This window comes from Colossoma macropomum, unplaced genomic scaffold, assembly GCF_904425465.1.
Source record: "Colossoma macropomum unplaced genomic scaffold, Colossoma_macropomum, whole genome shotgun sequence".
NCBI lineage: Eukaryota > Metazoa > Chordata > Actinopteri > Characiformes > Serrasalmidae > Colossoma > Colossoma macropomum.
The window spans coordinates 24,234,132-24,255,799 of record NW_023494789.1 but is presented as its reverse complement, the minus strand read 5'-3'; the positions used below and the strand labels follow the sequence as shown (position 1 = coordinate 24,255,799).

At 39.2% G+C, this 21,668-nt stretch overlaps 1 protein-coding gene across 1 annotated transcript; it reads left to right on the top strand.

Moving 5' to 3' along the window:
* The first annotated feature begins 6,464 nt into the window (after positions 1–6,464).
* Positions 6,465–21,105, top strand: LOC118807540. Its single transcript, XM_036569564.1, has 11 exons — positions 6,465–6,591; positions 13,746–14,054; positions 14,264–14,530; positions 14,793–14,837; positions 16,344–16,610; positions 16,872–16,916; positions 19,065–19,166; positions 19,256–19,286; positions 19,820–19,869; positions 19,992–20,026; positions 20,491–21,105. The coding sequence occupies exons 1-11, from the start codon at positions 6,555–6,557 to the stop codon at positions 20,581–20,583; spliced, it is 1,281 nt and encodes a 426-aa protein (XP_036425457.1). The 5' UTR covers positions 6,465–6,554; the 3' UTR covers positions 20,584–21,105.
* The last annotated feature ends 563 nt before the right edge of the window (positions 21,106–21,668 follow it).

The window sequence follows — 21,668 nt, the reverse complement described above, 5'->3', positions numbered from 1 at the left end:
GTGGTTTGGTCTAGAGGCAGAATTCGAGCCAGTGGTAGGATCAAGAATCAGTGTTAGAGCCAATGGTATTGTCAAGGCACACTGTTAAAGCCAATGGTAGGGTCAAGAAATGACTTTAGACCCAATGGTATGGTCAAGAAACAGTGTTAGAGTCTATTTGTAAGTTTAAGAAGCAAAATTACAGTCAATGGTAAAGTGAACTCCAGCCCTGGAGGGACGGTGTCCAGCACAGTACGGTAGTGTTAGAACAAATAATAGTGTCAAGTAGCGCCAATGGTATTGTCAAGCCATAGTGTTAGAGCCAGAACAATGGTCCTTCAAGACTTCTTTAGTAGCGAAAAGGCTTCTATATAGAACCAAGAACACTCAAAGAACCATGATGCATGATTAAAGGGTTTTTTGCATCATTTTTGCATGACAGCGTTCTTCAGACTGACTGTATATTTTTAATAAGGGTTCTATATAGGACCAAAAAGGGTTCTGCTGTTGTTACAAGCTTAACATCTTCACAAATAGAAGAACCCTTTTTGGTGCTATAAAGAACATTTTCAAAAAGGTTCTATATAGAACCATATACAATACATTCTCTGTCAATATGAAGAACACTTTTACGATGCAAAGAACCCTTTGATCATGCAAAGGGTTCTTTGAGTGTTCATGGTTCCATATAGAACCATGTTCTTCACTACAGAACCCTTGAAGGACCATCATTTTTAAGAGTGTGGGGTCTAGAAGCAGCATTTGAGCCAATGAAATGGTCAAGAAGCCATGTTGAAGCCCATAGTAGGGTCAAGAAATAGTGTTAAGGTCATCCAACAGTGTTAGTGTCAGAGTTAGGGTTATGCCGTAGTGTTTCGCAGTATTCTGGAGGTCAGTTCTGAGAAGCTGTGTGCTGCGGAGGTGATTATGAGGGGGAGGTTATCAGCGCCGTTAGGCCGGTGTTTGACCTTCTGCCCTGACGCAGATAACACACACTGAGCGCTACACTCTCTCTGCCTCACAGATAAACACACACACACCACATACTGTTGAATAGTTAGTGTCCCTCTTAAACTACACTTTACAGTGCTGATGTGGGCACACAGGGCCAGGCCGACTGACCAGAACCTTTTTGAGGAGCTGGAGTTACAGTATTCCTCCACACTGCCTTTTCACTGGAAAAATGACATCTTGTGAAGTGAAATGATCTTAAATCTAGTCGATATATCTACTATTTCCCATTTTGAGATGGTTGTGCACTGATTATAAGATTATCTAGCTCATGTCTAGATATTATTTACTTGTTTTAGGTCATTTTATGAAGTCAAATGATGAAATTTTGCTGGTTTTAAGCAGATTTCTTAAAATAAGCACAATTATCTGCCAATATAGTGAGATAATTTTACATTTTAGATTTACGTGTTTACATTACTGAAAAGAAGTAAAAAATGTCTAGAAATAAAGTAAATAAGCTTAAATTAAGCTTACAGCAATCTCAACGTAATATTAGATTTATCGACCATTTAAGTTGATAAGTGTAAGATATTTAGGATTATTTTACTTGGCAAGACAGCATTTTTCTTCTATTTAGAACCATGAACACTCAAATAACCATTTGCATGCTTAAGTAGTTCTCTGCATGGCGAAGTGGTTCTGATAGAGAATGTGTTGGTTCTATATAGCACCAAAAGGGTTCTTCTACTGTGATGATGTCAAGCTTGTTGCAACAGGACACTAACATTGCTGCTATTGAGCGCTGATTGGTTAGCATTACTGCTACTGAGTGCTGATTGGTTAGCATTACTGCTAATGAGTGCTGGCTGGCCAACATTACTGCTAATGAGTGCTGATTGTTTAGCATTATTGCTACTGAGTGCTGATTGGTTAGCATTACTGCTACTGAATGCTGATTGGTTAGCATTACTACTACTGAGCGCTGATTGCTTAGCATTACTGCTACTGAGTGCTGAGTGGTTAGCATTATTGCTACCGAGTGCTGATTGTTTAGCATTACTGCTACTGAGCACTGATTGGTTAGCATTACAGTTACTGAGTGCTGTTTGGTTAACATTACTGCTACTGAGTGCTGATTGGTTAACATTACTGCTACTGAGTGCTGATTGGTTAGCATTACTGCTACTGAGTGCTGTTTGTTTAGTATTACTGCTACTGAGCGCAGATTGGTTAGCATTACTGTTACTGAGTGTTGTTTGGTTAACATTACTGCTACTGAGTGCTGATTGGTTGGCGAACTAACGTCTTGAAAACACGAGGCGCTGTTTTAAACTTCTATAACTCGAGTTTAAAAGCTCTTAAAAATATAATAGCAGTGTTAAAATGTTTTATGGTGCTCTGTGTTCAGGAAATAAATGTATTCTTTTGTAAGATATTAACTATTTTGTAAGATATTAACTATGTTTAAACATTTATGAACTAGGATTTTGCTCAAATGCTTAATATTAACCCATTCATTTTGGACTTGCCATCTTTGAGAACACTCTTTTGAGTGTTTGTGAAGCCTACAAGTTTTCTGGTAGTAATACATTATCATTGTTGTTGTTGTTGATATTAACAACAAGTGTGCAGTATTGTGTCTCTGTAGAGTATGTGTAACCTATTCTCACTTAGAAAACAAATATATGGAATTTGACCAGGGGTGTCCAAAGCTTTATAAGAGCTGTGTGTTTGTTTGTTTAGGGAAGTGTAGGCTTTCACGTGGCTGACATGGGTGTTTAATGAAGTGTAGCAGTGTGGAAAACAGGAAGGTGAAAACAGTCTGGTCATCTGATGCTGTAAGAATGAAAATATGTTTATTTTAACCCGCATGTTCAGCAGGACACTTTTCTGTCAGGGTGGTCAGTAGGGGGCAGTACAGCTCTGGACTAACTCAGACTCTCTGAGCTCTTAGAGATAATGAGCTCTCGAGGTTTGGGTTTCTAAATGTAGTTTTGAAATGAGTGTAACGTTTGAGAGGAGTTGATTTAAATATCAGAGTTACTTTGAAAAAAGAACCGAGGATTCCAGCATTTCATCATCTCCATCATCAGTTTCATCAGCGTCTTACACTCAGCTGAGTCTTTCTACTTTTTACTCTTTCTTTTTCTTCTTTCTGCTCATTTCATTAAATAATATAGCATAATATAATATGATGTAAAATAATATAATGCTGAACATGTTGTTTTAGTATTTTTATTATTATTTATTATGGTCAGTTTGTAATATTATATACAATATTACAGATAAAATAGATGGCTGGAAAAAAGGAAGCATGGATAGACTGATCAATGGATGGATGGATTGCTGGATGGATGGATTGTTGGATGGATGGATGAATGATTTGATTGTCAGATGGATGGATGGAGGATGGATGGCTGGACACTGAGCTGTATTGTTGGATGGATGGATGATGAATGGATGGATGGATGGATGGGGAGCTGTACAGTTGGATGGAAAGGTGTGCTGTTGGATGAAGAGGTGTACTGTTGGATGGAGAGGTGTATTGTTGGATGGAGAGGTAGATTGTTGGATGGAGAGGTGTATTGTTGGATAGAGGGGTGTACTGTTGGATGGAGAGGTATATTGTTGGAAAGGAGAGGTGTACTGTTTTATGGAGAGGTATACTGTTGGATGGAGAGGTGTACTGTTGGATAGAGGGGTGTATTGATGGATAGAGAGGTGTACTGTTGGATGGAGAGGTGTATTGCTGGATAGAGAGGTGTACTGTTGGATGGAGAGGTGTACTGTTGGATGGAGGGGTATAGTGTTGGATAGAGAGGTGTACTGTTGGATGGAGGGGTGTACTGATGGATAGAGTGGTGTACTGTTGGATGGACAGGTGTATTGCTGGATAGAGAGGTGTACTGTTGGATGGAGAGGTGCACTGTTGGATGGAGGGGTATAGTGTTGGATAGAGAGGTGTACTGTTGGATGGAGAGGTGTATTGTGTAGAGCAACAGGATGTTAATATGAGATGTTGTGATGGAAGGATGTGGATGAGGAAATCAGTGATGACATAGCAAGCGTGTGGTCATTGAGGAGAGGAAGTTTCCTCACAGAGGGCCGTGTGGTCTCAGAGGGAGGGCCTGAAGAACATCTCGCTGCCTTTGTTGGTGTCTTTGTTCACAATTTGCCTTTGATGTTCTCTCTCACTCACACACACACATCCTCTCTCACTCACACACTGCGCTGGTGTTGGAGTCTCAGCGAAGAACGTTACTGCTCCCCGTTCTGCTGTTTTTAAAGGATGCGTGGATTAGTCTTCACATTTCTACTCGTTTTCTCCACTCGTGTTCTGCTTATGTGTGGTGAGTGGTTTTTCAAAATGTTTTTAATACAAAAATATCATGCTTATTTAGAGGAAAACAATATCACACCTGTAAATATTTCTGCTAATCTTAGTGACAGTGCAGGTTTAATAAAGGCCACGCCCATTTTATCCCCCTGTTGTGATGTCAGCACTCAAAACTTTCAGGTGTTTAAACCAATTTAGGCCAGAAGCATCTCTAATTATCTCTGATGATCTCTGATTATCTGTTACTCTGATTATCATGAAACTGAGCATCAAAGATCAATGTAGCTGCTTTATCCCAGAATTTTACGTGATTCAATAATAAATACAGAGCCCCTAAGGTGACATGGTGATTATTTTTTAATAACGTGTAGCCGTGGATTCATATATTAAGGCCAACTTGGCCACAAGAAACCCAACTCATGGCCTCAATATTGTAATTTGTGAACTCAATATATTAATTTGTTGCCTCAATATAGTCATTTGTGGCCTCAGTATGGTAATTCGTAGCCTCAATATATTAATTGTTGGCTTCATTATATTAATTTGTGGCCTCAATATATTAATTCATAGCCTGAATATAGTACTTTGTGGCCTCAACATAGTAATTCACAGCCTCAATATATTAATTCATGGACTTAATAAAATAATTTGTAGCCTCAATATATTAGTTTGTGGCCACAATATAGTAATTCATGGCCTCAATATATTAATTAATGGCCTCAGCTTATACAAATGAATATATTGTGGCCTCCATATAGTAGTTTGTGGCCTTGCTAACTCGGGCTCAGTTTTACTACAGTATACAGGTTTTGGTCACCACAACGCTAACAGTTACTGCTACCGAGTGCTGGCTGGTTAACATTACTGCAACTGAGTGCTGATTGGCTCGCGTTACTGCTACTGATTGCTGATTGGTCTGGGTTACTGATTGCTGATTGGTTAGCATTACTGAGTGCTCATTGGTTAGCACTTCTGATACTGAGTGCTGATTGATTAGCACTACTGATACTGAGTACTGATTAGACCAGGCATGTCTGACCCACGTATATTCATACATATTCTATATCGGTATGTGTCCACTCGCAACTTTGCCTCGCCACATCTACATTGGGCAGTGCATAATGATTTGTGGTGCAGCCGCAAATCTGCCTCTCTGTGTGGCGAAAAAGTTCAGCAGATTTCAACTTGTAAATGAATGTAGCTGCCTCACTGCGTTTAGATAATCAGGCAACAGTAGCCCGGCCTTCATCACAAACGGCAAACATAATAAACATAAAAATGAAAATATCTGCTTTTATTCAAAACTTTGACTGGGAAGATTTGGAGGGAAGATGTTTGATAGGATAAAGTTTACACAGTTTGCGCTGGAAGACAAAATTTAAACCATTCAGAGCCAGAAGGTTAGCTAGCTAGCTTGCTCAGTCTCACTAGCTTGTGTGGACAGCTGCTGCATTCTGAAAATCATGAAAAGCACACGACTAAATTTTAGTCTCATTGGAAGCTTCTGTGACAGCAAACATGGTAACGGATCATTTACTGATCCAGGTGTGTTCAGTACGGTTCCCTCACTCTCAGATATAAAGGTAGTAAACTGTCTCTGGGGCAGTACCCCTCTTGTCATTGGGCTGGAACCCTCAAGGGTACATATCAGTGCCTTTAGTCAGTGAACATGATTGTACCATAATCGATTGAAATTATATTTTCTAAGTTGTATTGACTCCACACACCCCGTCTCGTCTCCAGGCTTTATATTTTGTTGTTCTGTTTTAAAACATTAGGTTATGAAAAGGTACAAATATGTACTTTTCACCTGGAAAAAGTTATTAAGTTTCACAATTGGACCTTAAAACCACTGTTGTACCTTTGATGGAACATTTACACTGTTTGTACCTTGATAAATGAAAAATATACCTGCACAGAACCTTAATTTCTAACAGTCTTCCATAACGAAATGCCCACCAGTGGCTAGTAGAAAGTTCTGGTGTGGAAGAGGACACGTACCGTAAAGTGTTATTGTGTTGTTGTCATCCAGCTGTTGGAGTGGACGATCACCCCAGCTCGCCCCCCTGCTCCCGAGCTGGTCCAGGTGCAGGTCAGCGGTCCGGTCGTGCTGCTGCAGTGCCGGGCCCCAGCAGGCCATGGCGGGCGGCTTTTCAAGCTGTACCGCGTGCAGGAGCAGGTGGACGTGGTGAGGTCAGAGACGAAGCAGACGCAGGCTGAGTTTAGGGTGCAGGGGGGCGCTGTGGAGGAGGAAAACCTCTACTGCTGCCAATATGACAACAGCATGTTCAGCAAATACTTCACCATCAGGGCCGCGCCACGTGAGTCCACTTTTTAAATTTATGTTTTATTTATTTGTGTGGTTGATTCGCTTATCCAGTGCTATTTACAAAATGTATAAACAGTGAGCGGAGCTGGTATAAAGTACCTGTAGAATCTGCAAGGATTCATCACCTAAAAGAAGTGTAAGATTTTGTTGCTAAACTGAAAGAAGTGTTATTACTGAGTGAAGAGAGTAAAAACAGGCCAAAATATAGTGAGTGTGTGCTGCTGCGAGTCGCTCTGTAAAGCCTCAAATTATCATATAAAAGTCAGAGGCGTCAAGCGTTTTCACACCACATTGTACGTCTTTATGTATTTACATCACACACAGACTCAAAAAGAAGGTCCGGCTCGACCTTTAGACCTCAAATTATCTAAAAATCAACATTATACTGATGAAGATATGATGACAATAGTAGATAATTCACTCAAATCTTCAGAAGTCGCGTCCTTCACCAAGTTTAGACTGAGTTCTCTTTGAATTCTCTTTCAATCAGCAGATTCATCCACTCAAGGAAGGGGGCCGAAGCACAGCCCATGCTTTCACATGTTGGGGGTGCAGTTACACGTTTTTGTTTTTTTTTTTGCTGTTGTTTTGATGAGCAAACATTAAAGACCAGCAACAACCGTCTGACACAAAGATGGTTCTTTGGTAAAGAAAATGGTTCTATATAGAACTCTTTTTTCAAATGGTTCTATATAGCATCAAAAAGGGTTCTTTTATTGTTACAGGCTTGACATTGTAACAATAGAATAACTCTTCTGGTGCTATGTAGAACCCTTCTCAAAAAGGTTCTATATAGAACTACCTACAGCACATTCTCCGTCAATCTGAAGAACGCTTGAACAATACAAAGAACCTTTAATCATGCAAAGGGTTCTTTGAGTGTTCATGGTTCTATATAGAATCATTTTCTTTATTAAAGAACCCTTGACGAACTATCTTTTTAAAGAGTGTGGTAACAATAGCAGAACCCTTTTGGTGCTATGTAGAACGCTTCTGGACAAGGTTCTATGAAGAACCATATATAGCACATCTTCCATCAGCGTGAAGAACCTTTTATCATAAAGATCCATTTTCTTTACTAAAGAACCCTTGAAGAACCATCTTTTTAAATAATAATTTATCGCGATAATGATATATATTGCCATATTGCCCAGACCTAATCCAGGTGTTCAGTGTTTTGAAAAAGAGAATCGTTATGAAAAAACACATGAAAAACACATCAATGTCACATATGAAAAAACACATGTTGTTCTCAGAAATCATGTGAAAAATCATGTGAAATAACTTGTGATCACATGAAAAAATCTGAAATGACCTGTGATCATGTCACATGCCATCACATATTATTCTCATCATGTTCCATGTGTTTTCTTGTGATCGTGTGGTTTTTAGACTCTTCAGTTGTGACTTTTCAAAGGGAGTGATAGTGTGGTCATATTGCGTGCGTGTGAACGTTCTTAAATGGAATTAGCTTCTGATGTTTCACCTTTATAGTCCAGGTGGAGACGGTCAGACCTAACAGGAAAACCACAGAGGGCCTCTTTAACTGCCTGCGTCTATATATATATATAACACGGCTCCGATCTGACATCAGCTCTAATCTGAAGGAGAGCTGAGGGTATTTCAGGGCTTCAGAGTTTTTAATGGTAGACAGAAAGAAGGTCATTATTACTGATCGAACAAATGTGTCCATTGCTCATATCATAGAAGATGGCTGATATCGCTCCTGGTCAGTACAGACTGATGTATGTCCATTTATTGCGCAAAAAAGTAGCGTGTGAACCATGAGGAATTCACCTGTGATAAATTTTTCTATGAAGAGAAGGAGCAAAGCGGATCTTTGTGGGCAGTGTTAGGGACAGGAAGTTTAACACTTCATCACACTAAATATTGTGTGAAACAGGATATAAAAAAAAAAAAACTAGTGCATACTGTGCTTATTTTTGAAAGTCCACCAAGTTTAATTCTGACTAATCAGCCCAACTAAACAGTAGCAATGTTAGCAACCACCTGGAACACCACAACTTGCACAGAGACCCAATGAATTTCTACATTACAGTAAACCACTCACGGAGCTGCAGTGGTGATCATCATCTGTTTCTCAAGGCTGTTAAGCTAACCAAAGTAGTAACAATGTACAGGATGATATACGCCAGTGAATTCATGTCTATCTTCTAGCTGAGCATTTTCCATCACAAATGTGAGCTAATCTGTCCTACTGTTCAGCACACATTCACTCTCCAGTTCAGGTTTACCCTCTTTCTTGATTGGTTACCTCATGAAAATTGACACCTGATAAGCAGAGCTTTTCAGCTGAAAGTGAATATTTTTAAACTTAATCCACCATCTGAACGCAACCTTAGCCTTGTTAATCCTGAAAAGTCATACCAAAAACTAGCTCATGCTAGCACAACACCTAATGTTACTCAAAACTGCACTGCATTAGCCAGCTAGCATGTCTTTGCTAGCTAGCAAGATGAAACAAGATAAAAGCTTTGTTTTGCTGCTGTTAGCAAATCCCTTAAATTACTGTAGCTAGCAATGCAGGCTATGACACTAACTTAGCTAGTTAGCAACTCTGCAACAGCTAAAACTGCCAAACTTGATGTATATCTCTGAACTGGCTCTAAATGTAGGTATTGTGATATAAACTGGGTCTGTTCTACAGTTTCTCATTAGGTTGAATGAATAACTGATTCTAAATGTAGGTATTGTGATATAAACTGAGTCTCTTCTACAGTTTCTCATTAGGTTGAATGAATAACTGACTCTAAATGTAGGTATAGTGAAATAAACTGAGTCTGTTCTACAGTTTCTTATTAGGTTGAATAAATAACTGGCTCTAATGTAGGTATTGTGATATAAACCTAGTCTGTTCTACAGTTTCGCAAGGAATTTCAGCTTGTTTCCGTTTCTTTGGTCAGTTCTGTAGCAGCTGAGGAAATGAGCAGATGGAAAGTATGAACAGGGTGGAGTATGAAGCTCTGTTGCTGTGAGTGAGAGAGAAACTCTGAGCAGATGGGAGTGCGTCTGTCTTGAGTAATCTCTGCAGTATTATCTGATTCAGCACCGTCTGTGTGCATGAATATCGCTTTATTTTGCATTTTCACTCCCCAAATTTACAAGAGGTCAAAATATGGAAATGAGCAGTGATTGTTTTTACAGTTTCCAAACATATTTGCCCCCCCCCCAATCCTTCCTATAAATAAGCAAGCAAATAAAAAAAGAAAATAAATGGATTAAACATTAGTGTTTGTGTATTTTGTTTTGGTTTTGAGAATAGAAAAAATTGGCTTCATTAATGTGCAACATTCTGTTGTGTCTCCATCATAAAAAATAGATGAGCTTCATAAGGCATAAGATTTATATGTCTAAATATAAACTTTAATCATTATATCTTCTCGTTTTCCTGTAAGTCATAATGTAGAAATAGAAGTAGTCCAACACGTACGGAAGGCTAAACGCTAACACCATCGCGCCCTGTCTAAAACATCCAAAAACAATAAAACACATCAGTTAATAATAATATAACAGATAACATTTTTTCGTTTAATTCATGTATTTAGTCATTTCTACAAATTCCATCAAATTGCATCAAATTCCATGTTTGTGTACATTTTAATACGCAATTATGTTTAAAATTTTGGAAAAAAATAATATATAAACAGAATTTTGCACAGGCTGACATTTATGTTTAAAAATTTTCCCTCAATATGTTCAATTCAGTAAATAAACAGTAACTGTGTATTAAAATGTGTTCTCTGTTCTCTGTACACTAACGGTGCTGAACTGTCAATTGGGCAGTCCCCCTCTTGTCACAGGGGTGGAAACCTCAAGGGTACATCTCAGTTCCTTTATTCAGGGAACATAATTGTACCATAATTCATTGAAATTATATTTCCTAAACTGCACTAACTCCACACACCCCGTCTCATCTCCATTTACATTGTATGTGCCTTGATGACCAATAAATGTACCTGCACAGAACATTTATGTCTAACAGTGCAGGAGGAGGAATTTGTGCCCAAATTAAAAAGTCACGTCAGTAAAAAGGTGATGTTAAAATAGTGTAATAGAGGGTTTGTTTTTCTTTCTAGCTCATATTCTGCATCTCACTGTGGAACAGTAATGTATGTGTGCACTGCATTTCACGTTTTTCCACTGTACTGACAGCTTTTCAATCTGGCACCAACTTCTCTCCATACTCTTTGTAGAGGACATGTTGACATATTCACACTTAAAAAATCAACACGCGTCCAGGGGCCAGATTCATGAAAGCATTCCTAAGAAAACCTTGCGAAAGATCTAAAGACTTAATGATTTCATAATAATGGTCCTCGTTCTGCAACATCTTCCTAAGTTTCTTCTTAAAGAACCACAAGGAACCAGCCTTGATTGAAAGCTTTCCCTGTTGTGGGATTATTAAGGGTAGGAGCTCTTTAGAAAAGTTCTTAAGAAAAAGTCTAAGTCAGATTTATGACATGTTCTTTAAGCGCAGAACTGTTCTCATCTTTGTGATCTTGAGTGTGTGTAGATTCTGTTCTTACCTAAGAACAAATTCTTAATAAGTGGGTTGTAAGAGGAAATTTCTTCTTAAAAACGGTTGGTGAATGAAGCCCAACGTTGTTAAATGCAGTTCTCATAAAAAGCTTAAGAAACACTCCAATATTTTCTTAAGAAAGTTTAATTTTTTTTCTCAAGAAAAAAAATAACTGTTCTTGTACATAATCTGTAGCTTATTTGTCATGTAATTTATCAATATCCTGTTACATTTTACAGATTACTAGAAATTATACCATATTTTTAGTTAAGTGGTTTAATCACAGGGACAGCAAAGTGAAGGTAAAGAAAATCAAACCTAACATTTATAAAGAATTAGCAAACAATGACTGTGTGATGGTGGATGATTTTGTGAAAATTATTAAAATCATTAGTAGATCTTGTTATTTCTTACAGTCTATGACAGTGTCGGTCGCAAGGTTAAGAACATATTAAAGAACTTTTTTTTTAAGAATATCACTTGTTCTTGCAACAGTTTTGAGAGAAAATTGAGAAAGAAATGAAGAAAATTCTTTAGAATTTTTTTTTGAAGAATAATAATTTATCTCAACTTTTTTCTTACGTATGGTTCTCTGCATGGTGAAATCGTTCCTCAGATTGATGGAGAATGTGTTGGTTCTATATAGCACTAAAAAGTGCTCTGTTATTGTGATGATGTCAAGCTTGTAACAATAGAAAAACCCTTTTTGGTGCTGCATAGAACTGTTTTCAAAAAGGTTCTATATAGAACCATCTACAGCACATTCTCCATCAATTTGAATAATGCGTTTACAATTCATGGTTCTGTTTTCAAAGAACCCTTGAAGAACCATCTTTTTTAAGCGTGTGTGTAGTTATGAAAAAGGCTCATTTTAAAAGATTTCTCTTCTAAAGACAATTTTGTAACTTCACTGATTTTCACCCATTGTGTTCATACGAATGTGTGTGAGTGTTTGAGGTCGTGGCAGTGTATTCAGAGCTGTTTAGCAGTTGACGGTTAAACTCATGACCACAAAAAGCATGTTTTAACATCCTGCCGAATGCTGAAACTTCAACCATTCAAACCAAAGAGACCTCCACACCCTCCTCACCACACACACACCCCTCTCACTACTCCTCCACATCTTCATTTCACTCTGAAATATATCATAACTGACATATAATCAATTCAAAAGCATGATGGACTGAAAAAAACAAAGTTAGTTCAAGTCAAATTCAAGTTGTTAATTTCTCAGGAGGTGTTTGTGAGGAGATTAGATGTAAGATAATCCAACTGCCAAAACTGCAGTTCAAAAACTGATTAAAAGCTACAGAGAAAATGTGACTCATAACAATCACCTGGAAGACCTGGTAGACACTAAAACTGCCCCCATCAGATAAACAGCACTTAAAGCTTACCTCTGTGAGAGAGAGGAGAAAATCAAGCTGCTTCAGATCTGAAAACATCCACAGGCGTTTCTGTCCATCCTTCCACTGTGAGAAGACAACTCAGCGCTATGGGTCTGAAAGGGTGTGTAGCTGTCAAGAAGCCTCACTGAGAAAAGGAGACAGACACATCAAACAAAGAAGCTGAACAATGGACTGACCACCCCAGAATCCAGACCTCAACATCACTGAATGTGTTTGATTAGTTCAGAAAATGATCAACCAACTTCTAAGACTGAACTTTGAAGGTGTGTCTGCAGATTCTTTGAGGAACTGAAAGTGAGTCTCCTGAAAAAAATGGAAGCTGGAATAAAAGGAAAGAGTGACTCACTATTTTGGTTAAATACTACATACATAAATGCAGAATCTTTAAAAACTAAAGATTCCCAAATCTGGATTTGGGTTTGTATTACAAATCCTTAAAATTCATGAGTAGGAAAAATGCCCTTAAACTGTGTTTGTATGTATGTAGAGTATGTATGTAAAGTAAAGCATTGTGTGGAACAAGGAAAAAAAATGCACATAAAAAATCAGATAAAACAATAAAACAAAATAAAACAAAAAAGAACAAAATAGACAAGTTACATTGGCAAAACAGAATAGATACTGAGTCCATAATCAGTAAAAAGACTCGAAAAGCATGAATAAATGTTTCCAGGTCCTTAAAAGATAGAATGCTTTTCATTTTTGCTATATTCCTGAGTGGAAAGAAGCTAGCTCTCACAACAGCATTTATTTGCTTCTCAAACTTAAGAACAGAATCAAAAATAATACCAAGATTTTTACATGGCTATGTACATAAGATGTTAAAGGCCCCAGAGCATTAGCTATAGCTCTGGCCTAATCAGGATTTCCAAAAATAATTTTTGTCAAAACCTTTTTTGCACCGCAAAAAAAAAAAAGATACTGAAACTTCAATTTTAGATTTAGTTGTTGAGGCTTATGTGTAATTTTTTTAATTACACATAATTTAAAAAAGTTTAATATGTGTATTCTGTTTTTTTCTGACTGTGGAAAATTAATAATATGTACTTAAAGGCTGTTTAGACAGGAAATTAAGTAAATAAACGGTCTCTTTTCAGTGCTGTACACTGATTTTCGTTCTCCTGTAGAAAAACACTTATATGAATTTTTATGTCAAAATAGTGCACTGTAATCTCTCTCTCTCATTCCTCACTGCAGGCCCCATCACACCTCCTCGCCTGTCAGTGACACCCCCTGCTGGCCATGTCTTACCTGGTAAGGTCCTGGACTTCCACTGCCAGGCTCCACCCCCCTCTCCAGGTAACCCTCCCCCAATCTTTCTCCTGATGAGGCGGCCGTGGGGGGCAGATTCAGATCAGGAGGTGGGCCGATCCTTTGACCCCCACTTGAGGGTGGGTCCAGTCAGCCAGGCGGACAGGGGCACCTACACCTGCATATACCAACTCACCCTGCCAGAGGGGGTCCAAAACTCTGCCCCCAGCTTACCTGTCTCCATCGAAATTACAGGTGAATCACAGATGCAGTTTTACTTCAGTACTGACTCAAACACTTTAGTCCAAATTCTATCACACTAACTACAGTACTGCAGTGACTCTACTGCCTGCTTGGTTCAGACAGAATTTTGTCAGCTTCACTCGGTTCAGACAGAATTTTGTTACCTTCAGATTCTGACAACTTTGTCAGGCATTAACATGTGAATGTGTTCGTTTCCACAGCTCATCTTCCAGATCCACTACTGTCTAACGATCATGAAGATGTGTTGCTGTGCACGGGTTCACCCTCATACCCCGGAGCTCGCTTCTCCCTCTACCACCAGGGGGCAGAATTACCTATAGCAACACAACAAGCACTGACGGTTGAGCACAGTGCCCGATTTGCTGTGAAGACAGAGGGTTGGTACCAGTGCCAGTACAGCGTGCTGCTGGGCACTGACTGGGCACACTCTGAACGCAGCTCCACCATAAAACTACCCTGCACTACAGGTGTGTCTGTGCGTATATGTATGTGTGCACTGCAGTTCACTATGAGAGGACCTTTACATTGAGTGTTTCCACACTCACAATCATCCTGACAAAGTTTTTTTTGTAAGTTAAACAACATTATGTTAAACCTGAATGGATTTAATTGGAAACAATTCCAGATTATGTAAATAAAATAGAGTATTTTGTTTTATTCTATATGTAGAAGATGTAAGATTAGATGTGTGTTATACATGTGCTGTGTTTTACCTGTCCTGTGTTTCAGGATCACCTTCCTGTAGTCCCAGCAATTACACCCCACCTCCCACAGGTAACATACCCTGTCACCCCCCCCACACACACACACAGATCCAGCTAGCACTCCCAACATTAAATCCTCCACTGTCTCCACTCACAATAGCATCACACAGCATCATTTAAAACAATGGCCTCTTTTCTACTCCAGGGTCAAACGGTTCTGAGCAAGGAGGGTAACCAGTCTAGTGGCATTTCCACACAGAACACTTAAAAACCAGGCTCAGTGCATTTTTTTCAGCATGGTAAGCTAATCATGTTCAGGGCCACAGAGCTGTTCTGTGGGATAACGTAACAACGTAGCCATTCACTGATCAGTTCCACATTCATGCTGATATTGTGCAACCGCATTCTGCTGCGTTATTTCAAATCTGAAAAAAATCTAATAAATTCTGTTTGCTCACGTGGATGGCAAAGAAATGAGAGCAATGCACGATTTTAAGTCCATTATTCATTAAAGGTAAAAAAAAGCTTTACCAATTTCTAAATGTTAAACAGTGTTGCTAACCAGGAGAGAGTAGCTGGTTAGCTTTAGCTTAGCTAGCATGCTGCCAGCTCAGCTCACCACAGAACATGTTTGATTCTGACTAACAAAAGTTTTACTGATACAAGTTTAGATTATAATGGCTCAAATCTATCTAATGACTCTAATGCTAGCTGGCTCCTCACTCCTAGCTAGCTTAGCTTAGATCCAAACAGCCCAGTACAGGGTTGATATGACTAACTGGTGCTCTACTATCACAAGTATAGACTGCGGGAGCAGAGTTGACTGACTTTGTATCCTGCTGGGAAATATGAATGCTAATGTAGTTAGCCAGCTTCAGGTTCTACCCACTGCAGTACAAGCTGAGTTTCAGTAGCTGATTTTTAAATAACACCCATTTAGAGGATAAAGAATCTAAGAGCACGCTGAGAGACTGGCACTGGAGTAACAGATGGAATCAAATATGTGTTGTGGTGGGTGCTGTGTGTATTAGCCAGATAGCCGTTATAGCCACTCTTTTGTGTAGTTTTCTTTAGTATTGTCCTGTTCTGATTAAGCAGCACAGCAGATGGAAAAAGAAACCATAACTGGTCTCACAATTCCTTACCAGTGCAGAACATCAGAGTACAGCCATGAGAACTATTTGGCTCTACAGTGAAAAAGAGGCCATTCTGAACTGTGTAGAACTTCACAGCACTGTGTGACATTTTGTAGCACCCTGTGGCACCACACAGAACCAAACAGAACTCACCAGCAAGTGGCACCATATAGAACCACACAGCACCACACAGCACCCTAGGTTGAATCGCAGCATTACAGGTAAATCACAGATGCAGGTTTACTTCAATACTGACTCAAACGCTTTAGTCCAAATTCTATCACACTAACACTAACTACAGTACTGCAGTGACTCTACTGCCTGCTTGGTTCAGACAGAATTTTGTCAGCTTCACTCGGTTCAGACAGAATTTTGTCAGTTACCTTCAGATTCTGACAACTTTGTCAGGCATGAACATGTGAATGTGTTCGTTTCCACAGCTCATCTTCCAGATCCACTACTGTCTAACGATCATGAAGATGTGTTACTGTGCACGGGTTCACCCTCATACCCCGGAGCTCGCTTCTCCCTCTACCACCAGGGGGCAGAATTACCTATAGCAACACAACAAGCACTGACGGTTGAGCACAGTGCCCGATTTGCTGTGAAGACAGAGGGTTGGTACCAGTGCCAGTACAGCGTGCTGCTGGGCACTGACTGGGCACACTCTGAACGCAGCTCCACCATAAAACTACCCTGCACTACAGGTGTGTCTGTGCGTATATGTATGTGTGCACTGCAGTTCACTATGAGAGGACCTTTACATTGAGTGTTTCCACACTCACAATCATCCTGACAAAGTTTTTTTTGTAAGTTAAACAACATTATGTTAAACCTGAAAGATTTAATTGGAAACAATTCCAGATTATGTAAATAAAATAGAGTATTTTGTTTTATTCTATATGTAGAAGATGTAAGATTAGATGTGTGTTATACATGTGCTGTGTTTTACCTGTCCTGTGTTTCAGGATCACCTTCCTGTAGTCCCAGCAATTACACCCCACCTCCCACAGGTAACATACCCTGTCACCGCCCCCCCCCACACACACACAGATCCAGCTAGCACTCCCAACATTAAATCCTCCACTGTCTCCACTCACAATAGCATCACACAGCATCATTTAAAACAATGGCCTCTTTTCTACTCCAGGGTCAAACGGTTCTGAGCAAGGAGGGTAACCAGTCTAGTGGCATTTCCACACAGAACACTTAAAAACCAGGCTCAGTGCATTTTTTTCAGCATGGTAAGCTAATCATGTTCAGGGCCACAGAGCTGTTCTGTGGGATAACGTAACAACGTAGCCATTCACTGATCAGTTCCACATTCATGCTGATATTGTGCAACCGCATTCTGCTGCGTTATTTCAAATCTGAAAAAAATCTAATAAATTCTGTTTGCTCACGTGGATGGCAAAGAAATGAGAGCAATGCACGATTTTAAGTCCATTATTCATTAAATGTCAAAAAAAACTTTACCAATTTCTAAATGTTAAACAGTGTTGCTAACCAGGAGAGAGTAGCTGGTTAGCTTTAGCTTAGCTAGCATGCTGCCAGCTCAGCTCACCACAGAACATGTTTGATTCTGACTAACAAAAGTTTTACTGATACAAGTTTAGATTATAATGGCTCAAATCTATCTAATGACTAATGCTAGCTGGCTCCTCACTCCTAGCTAGCTTAGCTTAGATCCAAACAGCCCAGTACAGGGTTGATATGACTAACTGGTGCTCTACTATCACAAGTATAGACTGCGGGAGCAGAGTTGACTGACTTTGTATCCTGCTGGGAAATATGAATGCTAATGTAGTTAGCCAGCTTCAGGTTCTACCCACTGCAGTACAAGCTGAGTTTCAGTAGCTGATTTTTAAATAACACCCATTTAGAGGATAAAGAATCTAAGAGCACGCTGAGAGACTGGCACGGGAGTAACAGATGGAATCAAATATGTGTTGTGGTGGGTGCTGTGTGTATTAGCCAGATAGCCGTTATAGCCACTCTTTTGTGTAGTTTTCTTTAGTATTGTCCTGTTCTGATTAAGCAGCACAGCAGATGGAAAAAGAAACCATAACTGGTCTCACAATTCCTTACCAGTGCAGAACGTCAGAGTACAGCCATGAGAACTATTTGGCTCTACAGTGAAAAAGAGGCCATTCTGAACTGTGTAGAACTTCACAGCACTGGGTGACATTTTGTAGCACCCTGTGGCACCACACAGAACCAAACAGAACTCACCAGCAAGTGGCACCATATAGAACCACACAGCACCACACAGCACCCTAGGTTGAATTGCAGCACCGTGTAGTATCACACAACACCATATAGCATAAACAAAATGTAATTTAGCCAGTGGCATCAAAATCTTTGCAGACAACTGTTGCACTACATAGCAGTACCACAAAACACCACACAGACCCACATAGCATGACATAGCACCACATAGTACCACCCAGTGCCACGTAGATCCCCAAATAGCACCACATAGACCCACATAGTAATACACAGCACCACATTTTATCACAACACCCTTTAGCACCCCACAGCACCATATAGTACAACATAACACCATAGAGTACCAAAAAGCACCACTTAGTACCACATATCACCACATAGATTCACGTAATATCACACAGCACCACATAGCACCGCTTAGTACCACATAGCACCACGCAGTACCACATGGCACCACATAGATTCCCAAATAGCACCACATAGACCGACGTAGTAACACACAGCACCGCACAGTGCCACATAGCACCACATAGCACCATTTAGTACCACATAGTACCACATGGCACCACATAGATTTACATAGTATCTCATAACACCACATAGCACCACTTAGTACCACATAGCAGCACACAGTACCACATAAATTCACATAGTATCACACAGCACCACACAGTTTCACATAGTACCACTTAGTATCACGTAGCACCATATAGTACCACATGGCACCATATAGTACCACATGGCACCATGCAGTACCACATAGATTCACATAGTGTCTCATAACACCCCATAGCACCACACAGTACCACATAGCACCACATAGTGCCACATAACACCCCATTGCACCCCATAGCACCACATAGTACCACATATACTCAGCACCATGTAGCATTGTTTTTCTGACTGGCCCGTGGGGGCGCTGTTCTCTTCAGCAGGAAGTAAGGTGGACCTGGCTCTGATAATCGGTTCCGTCTCGGCCGCGCTGCTGTTCCTGCTGGTGCTGATCATTCTGGGCTTTGCTGTACACAAACACGGTGTGTTCACACTCACATTCAGAGGGTTCTGGAGTCTCTCCGGCTCTGCAGCTGCCTCAGTAATTTTGTTTCTCTCCTCTTTTCTATAGCTAAGGCAGCAGCAGTGAAAAGGAGACAGAGGTGAGTACAGCATGATCTGCAATCAGTACAATTTATATGAAAGTGTTTTTAAAAAACAGATTCATTAAGAACAAACATTTATGATCAGAAGTTTATTGATGAAAGCGCTGAGGCTATATCAACACAGGCTGCTTTTGGAAATGCTCCAAAATAGAGTTCCTGGACCTGATAACTGATAATTAACACCTTATTGTGGCCAATGCAATATCATAAACCGGTAATTTATTTTAGTTTAATTGATTATTTTAATATTTTACATCACTTTAGTTGATATATTACATCATTTAATAGATATTAGTTGTAATTATCTGCCCTAATCTCAATTTGCATTAATAATAGTTATGTTTTTCCATTTATTGGCAAATAATATCAGCCACCAATATATTGTGCATACCTAGCCTACTTTCCTTTTATTGTCTTCCACTGTGACTAGTAGTGTCAAAAGAAGCGGTCAGCTTTAAAGTGTCCTGCGTGTCTTCCTGTCCTGTGAACTTCATTGCTTTGTGTAATCAGTTGAACGTTTCTCTGCACAGAGAGCAAGACACGTTCTGGCAGCAGTTTTACTTCAAAGACCACATCGTAGGTCAGTGTGTGATGGATTCTTATATATTCTCCCCTCTGTGGCCTTTTCGATCAGCTTCGCTGACTCATAGATGTTACATGTAACGTGTTCCATATTTTTTTTAAACATATTTTGTTTTGCAGATCTCACACTACAGAGAATCAACACCAGCCCAGCGGTAATGTTCAACACCAACTCTGAAACAAACTCTAAAATACAGTTCAGTAAAGTTCAGTACAATGCAGTTTAGTACAGATCAGTACAATACAGTACATTACAGTATAGTACAGTTTAGTACAGTTCAGTACAGTACAATTTAATACAGTTTAGTACAGTTCAGTATATTATAGTACATTATAGTACAGTTCACTGCAGTTCAGTATAGTACAGTTCAGTACAGTATGCATGTTTACTGGATGAGAAGGTATTGTTTATTATTCATTAACAATCAATAATAATTATTAATATTAATTTGAACTCTGAGGGTTCACACTTCAATTCTTCATTGAATTATACTAAATCATTCATAGTAGTTGGTCAATAACTTATAGCAGATACTGAAAAAGTTTAAGAGGTTAATTAATTTTTTATATAATTTAGATTAATTCAGCTAATTATGTGTGGTTAATTTTGTAATTACAGGAGTTTTCTGGAGCAGAAAATGGACGTATTTCAGTTTCAGAGCCCATCTACGACTGTCCATTCAGTACATTCAACGGTCCTTTAGATAAATGAGTCAGTGTGTCTCTCTGTGAGAATGGCGAGGTGTGTTTATGGGACAGATCCACCTGACCCGCCTGCACTGAATACCATTACAGGTGTGCAGCTTACCTGAGTGCAACAGTGGGCGGGGCATGCAGATGGTGTGGCTGATCAGAGACATGAAAGTATTTGGTTTGCACTGAACTCTGCCAGGTCGTCACTTTAGTTTCAGTTCTACTGGCGGCTAAACTCGCTTTTCTTATATAATACTGAACCGCATTCACACCCTCATTGAAGAATCCCACGCTGTATCAGCAGAATCCAGACTTACTCAGATCAGTTACACCTTTATTTTTATTATACAAATACAGTCAAATTAAAATGCTTATAAGAAAATGCTAATTCAATATTTGCAATTGCATTTCAGAATAATTCACTTAAATAATTCACTTGCAAAGTCATATGCTTACATTTTTGTGTGTAATGTAGGAAAATGTAAACTGTGGATTACAGATGTTTAAAAGAAGTGGCTGATGTTTGAGTATTAATATTATAGTATTATATTTAATATGTGTTTTATGGTATTTGCTCACTTTCTGTTTAAATTTGAGCTCATGCATTATTGTATTGTACTGTGTTTATAAAAGCCAAAAAAGTTATTTTTACATAAATAATGTAAAGTAATGCTCTTCTAAATTAAATTAAGAATGTTTAAGCAGTGGAGACATTTCATTCACACCACAGACAAAAACTCTTTCCACATCAGCTTAAAGACAGAGGGAAAAGTGCTAAGTAATAAAACTGATTTGTAACGTCCGCTATTACATAATCGCTGTATGTAGTTCTCTTTTTGTTTTTATGGCTTTTTAAGGGTTTGATTGTCGCCACATTGAGGGTTTTTCTGAAGCACGAACTTTAAAAGCACTGAAACCAGAAACATGTTCAGCAGTGATCTTGCTTAAAACTCTTTAGTGCAGTAATGATGTACAGCTCACTCTCTCTGAGTAACAGTCGTGCTGAAGTGTGCGTTTTATGGTGAGACTGAAGCTGCTGGCCGTTTCTCTCAGTTTCAGTTTTAGTGTGATTTTACCAAGATTACACTTTGTTTAACTGAGTCG

What these genes read in the sequence shown, in the direction of transcription:
- LOC118807540 (XM_036569564.1), top strand. Translation starts at nt 6,555, where the DNA reads ATGTTCAGCAAATACTTCACCATCAGGGCCGCGCCAC. An exon ending in AAAACTACCCTGCACTACAG is followed by an intron (nt 14,531 to 14,792) that starts GTGTGTCTGTGC and finishes CCTGTGTTTCAG; the next exon opens with GATCACCTTCCTGTAGTCCC. An exon ending in CTTCAAAGACCACATCGTAG is followed by an intron (nt 19,870 to 19,991) that starts GTCAGTGTGTGA and finishes TTTGTTTTGCAG; the next exon opens with ATCTCACACTACAGAGAATC.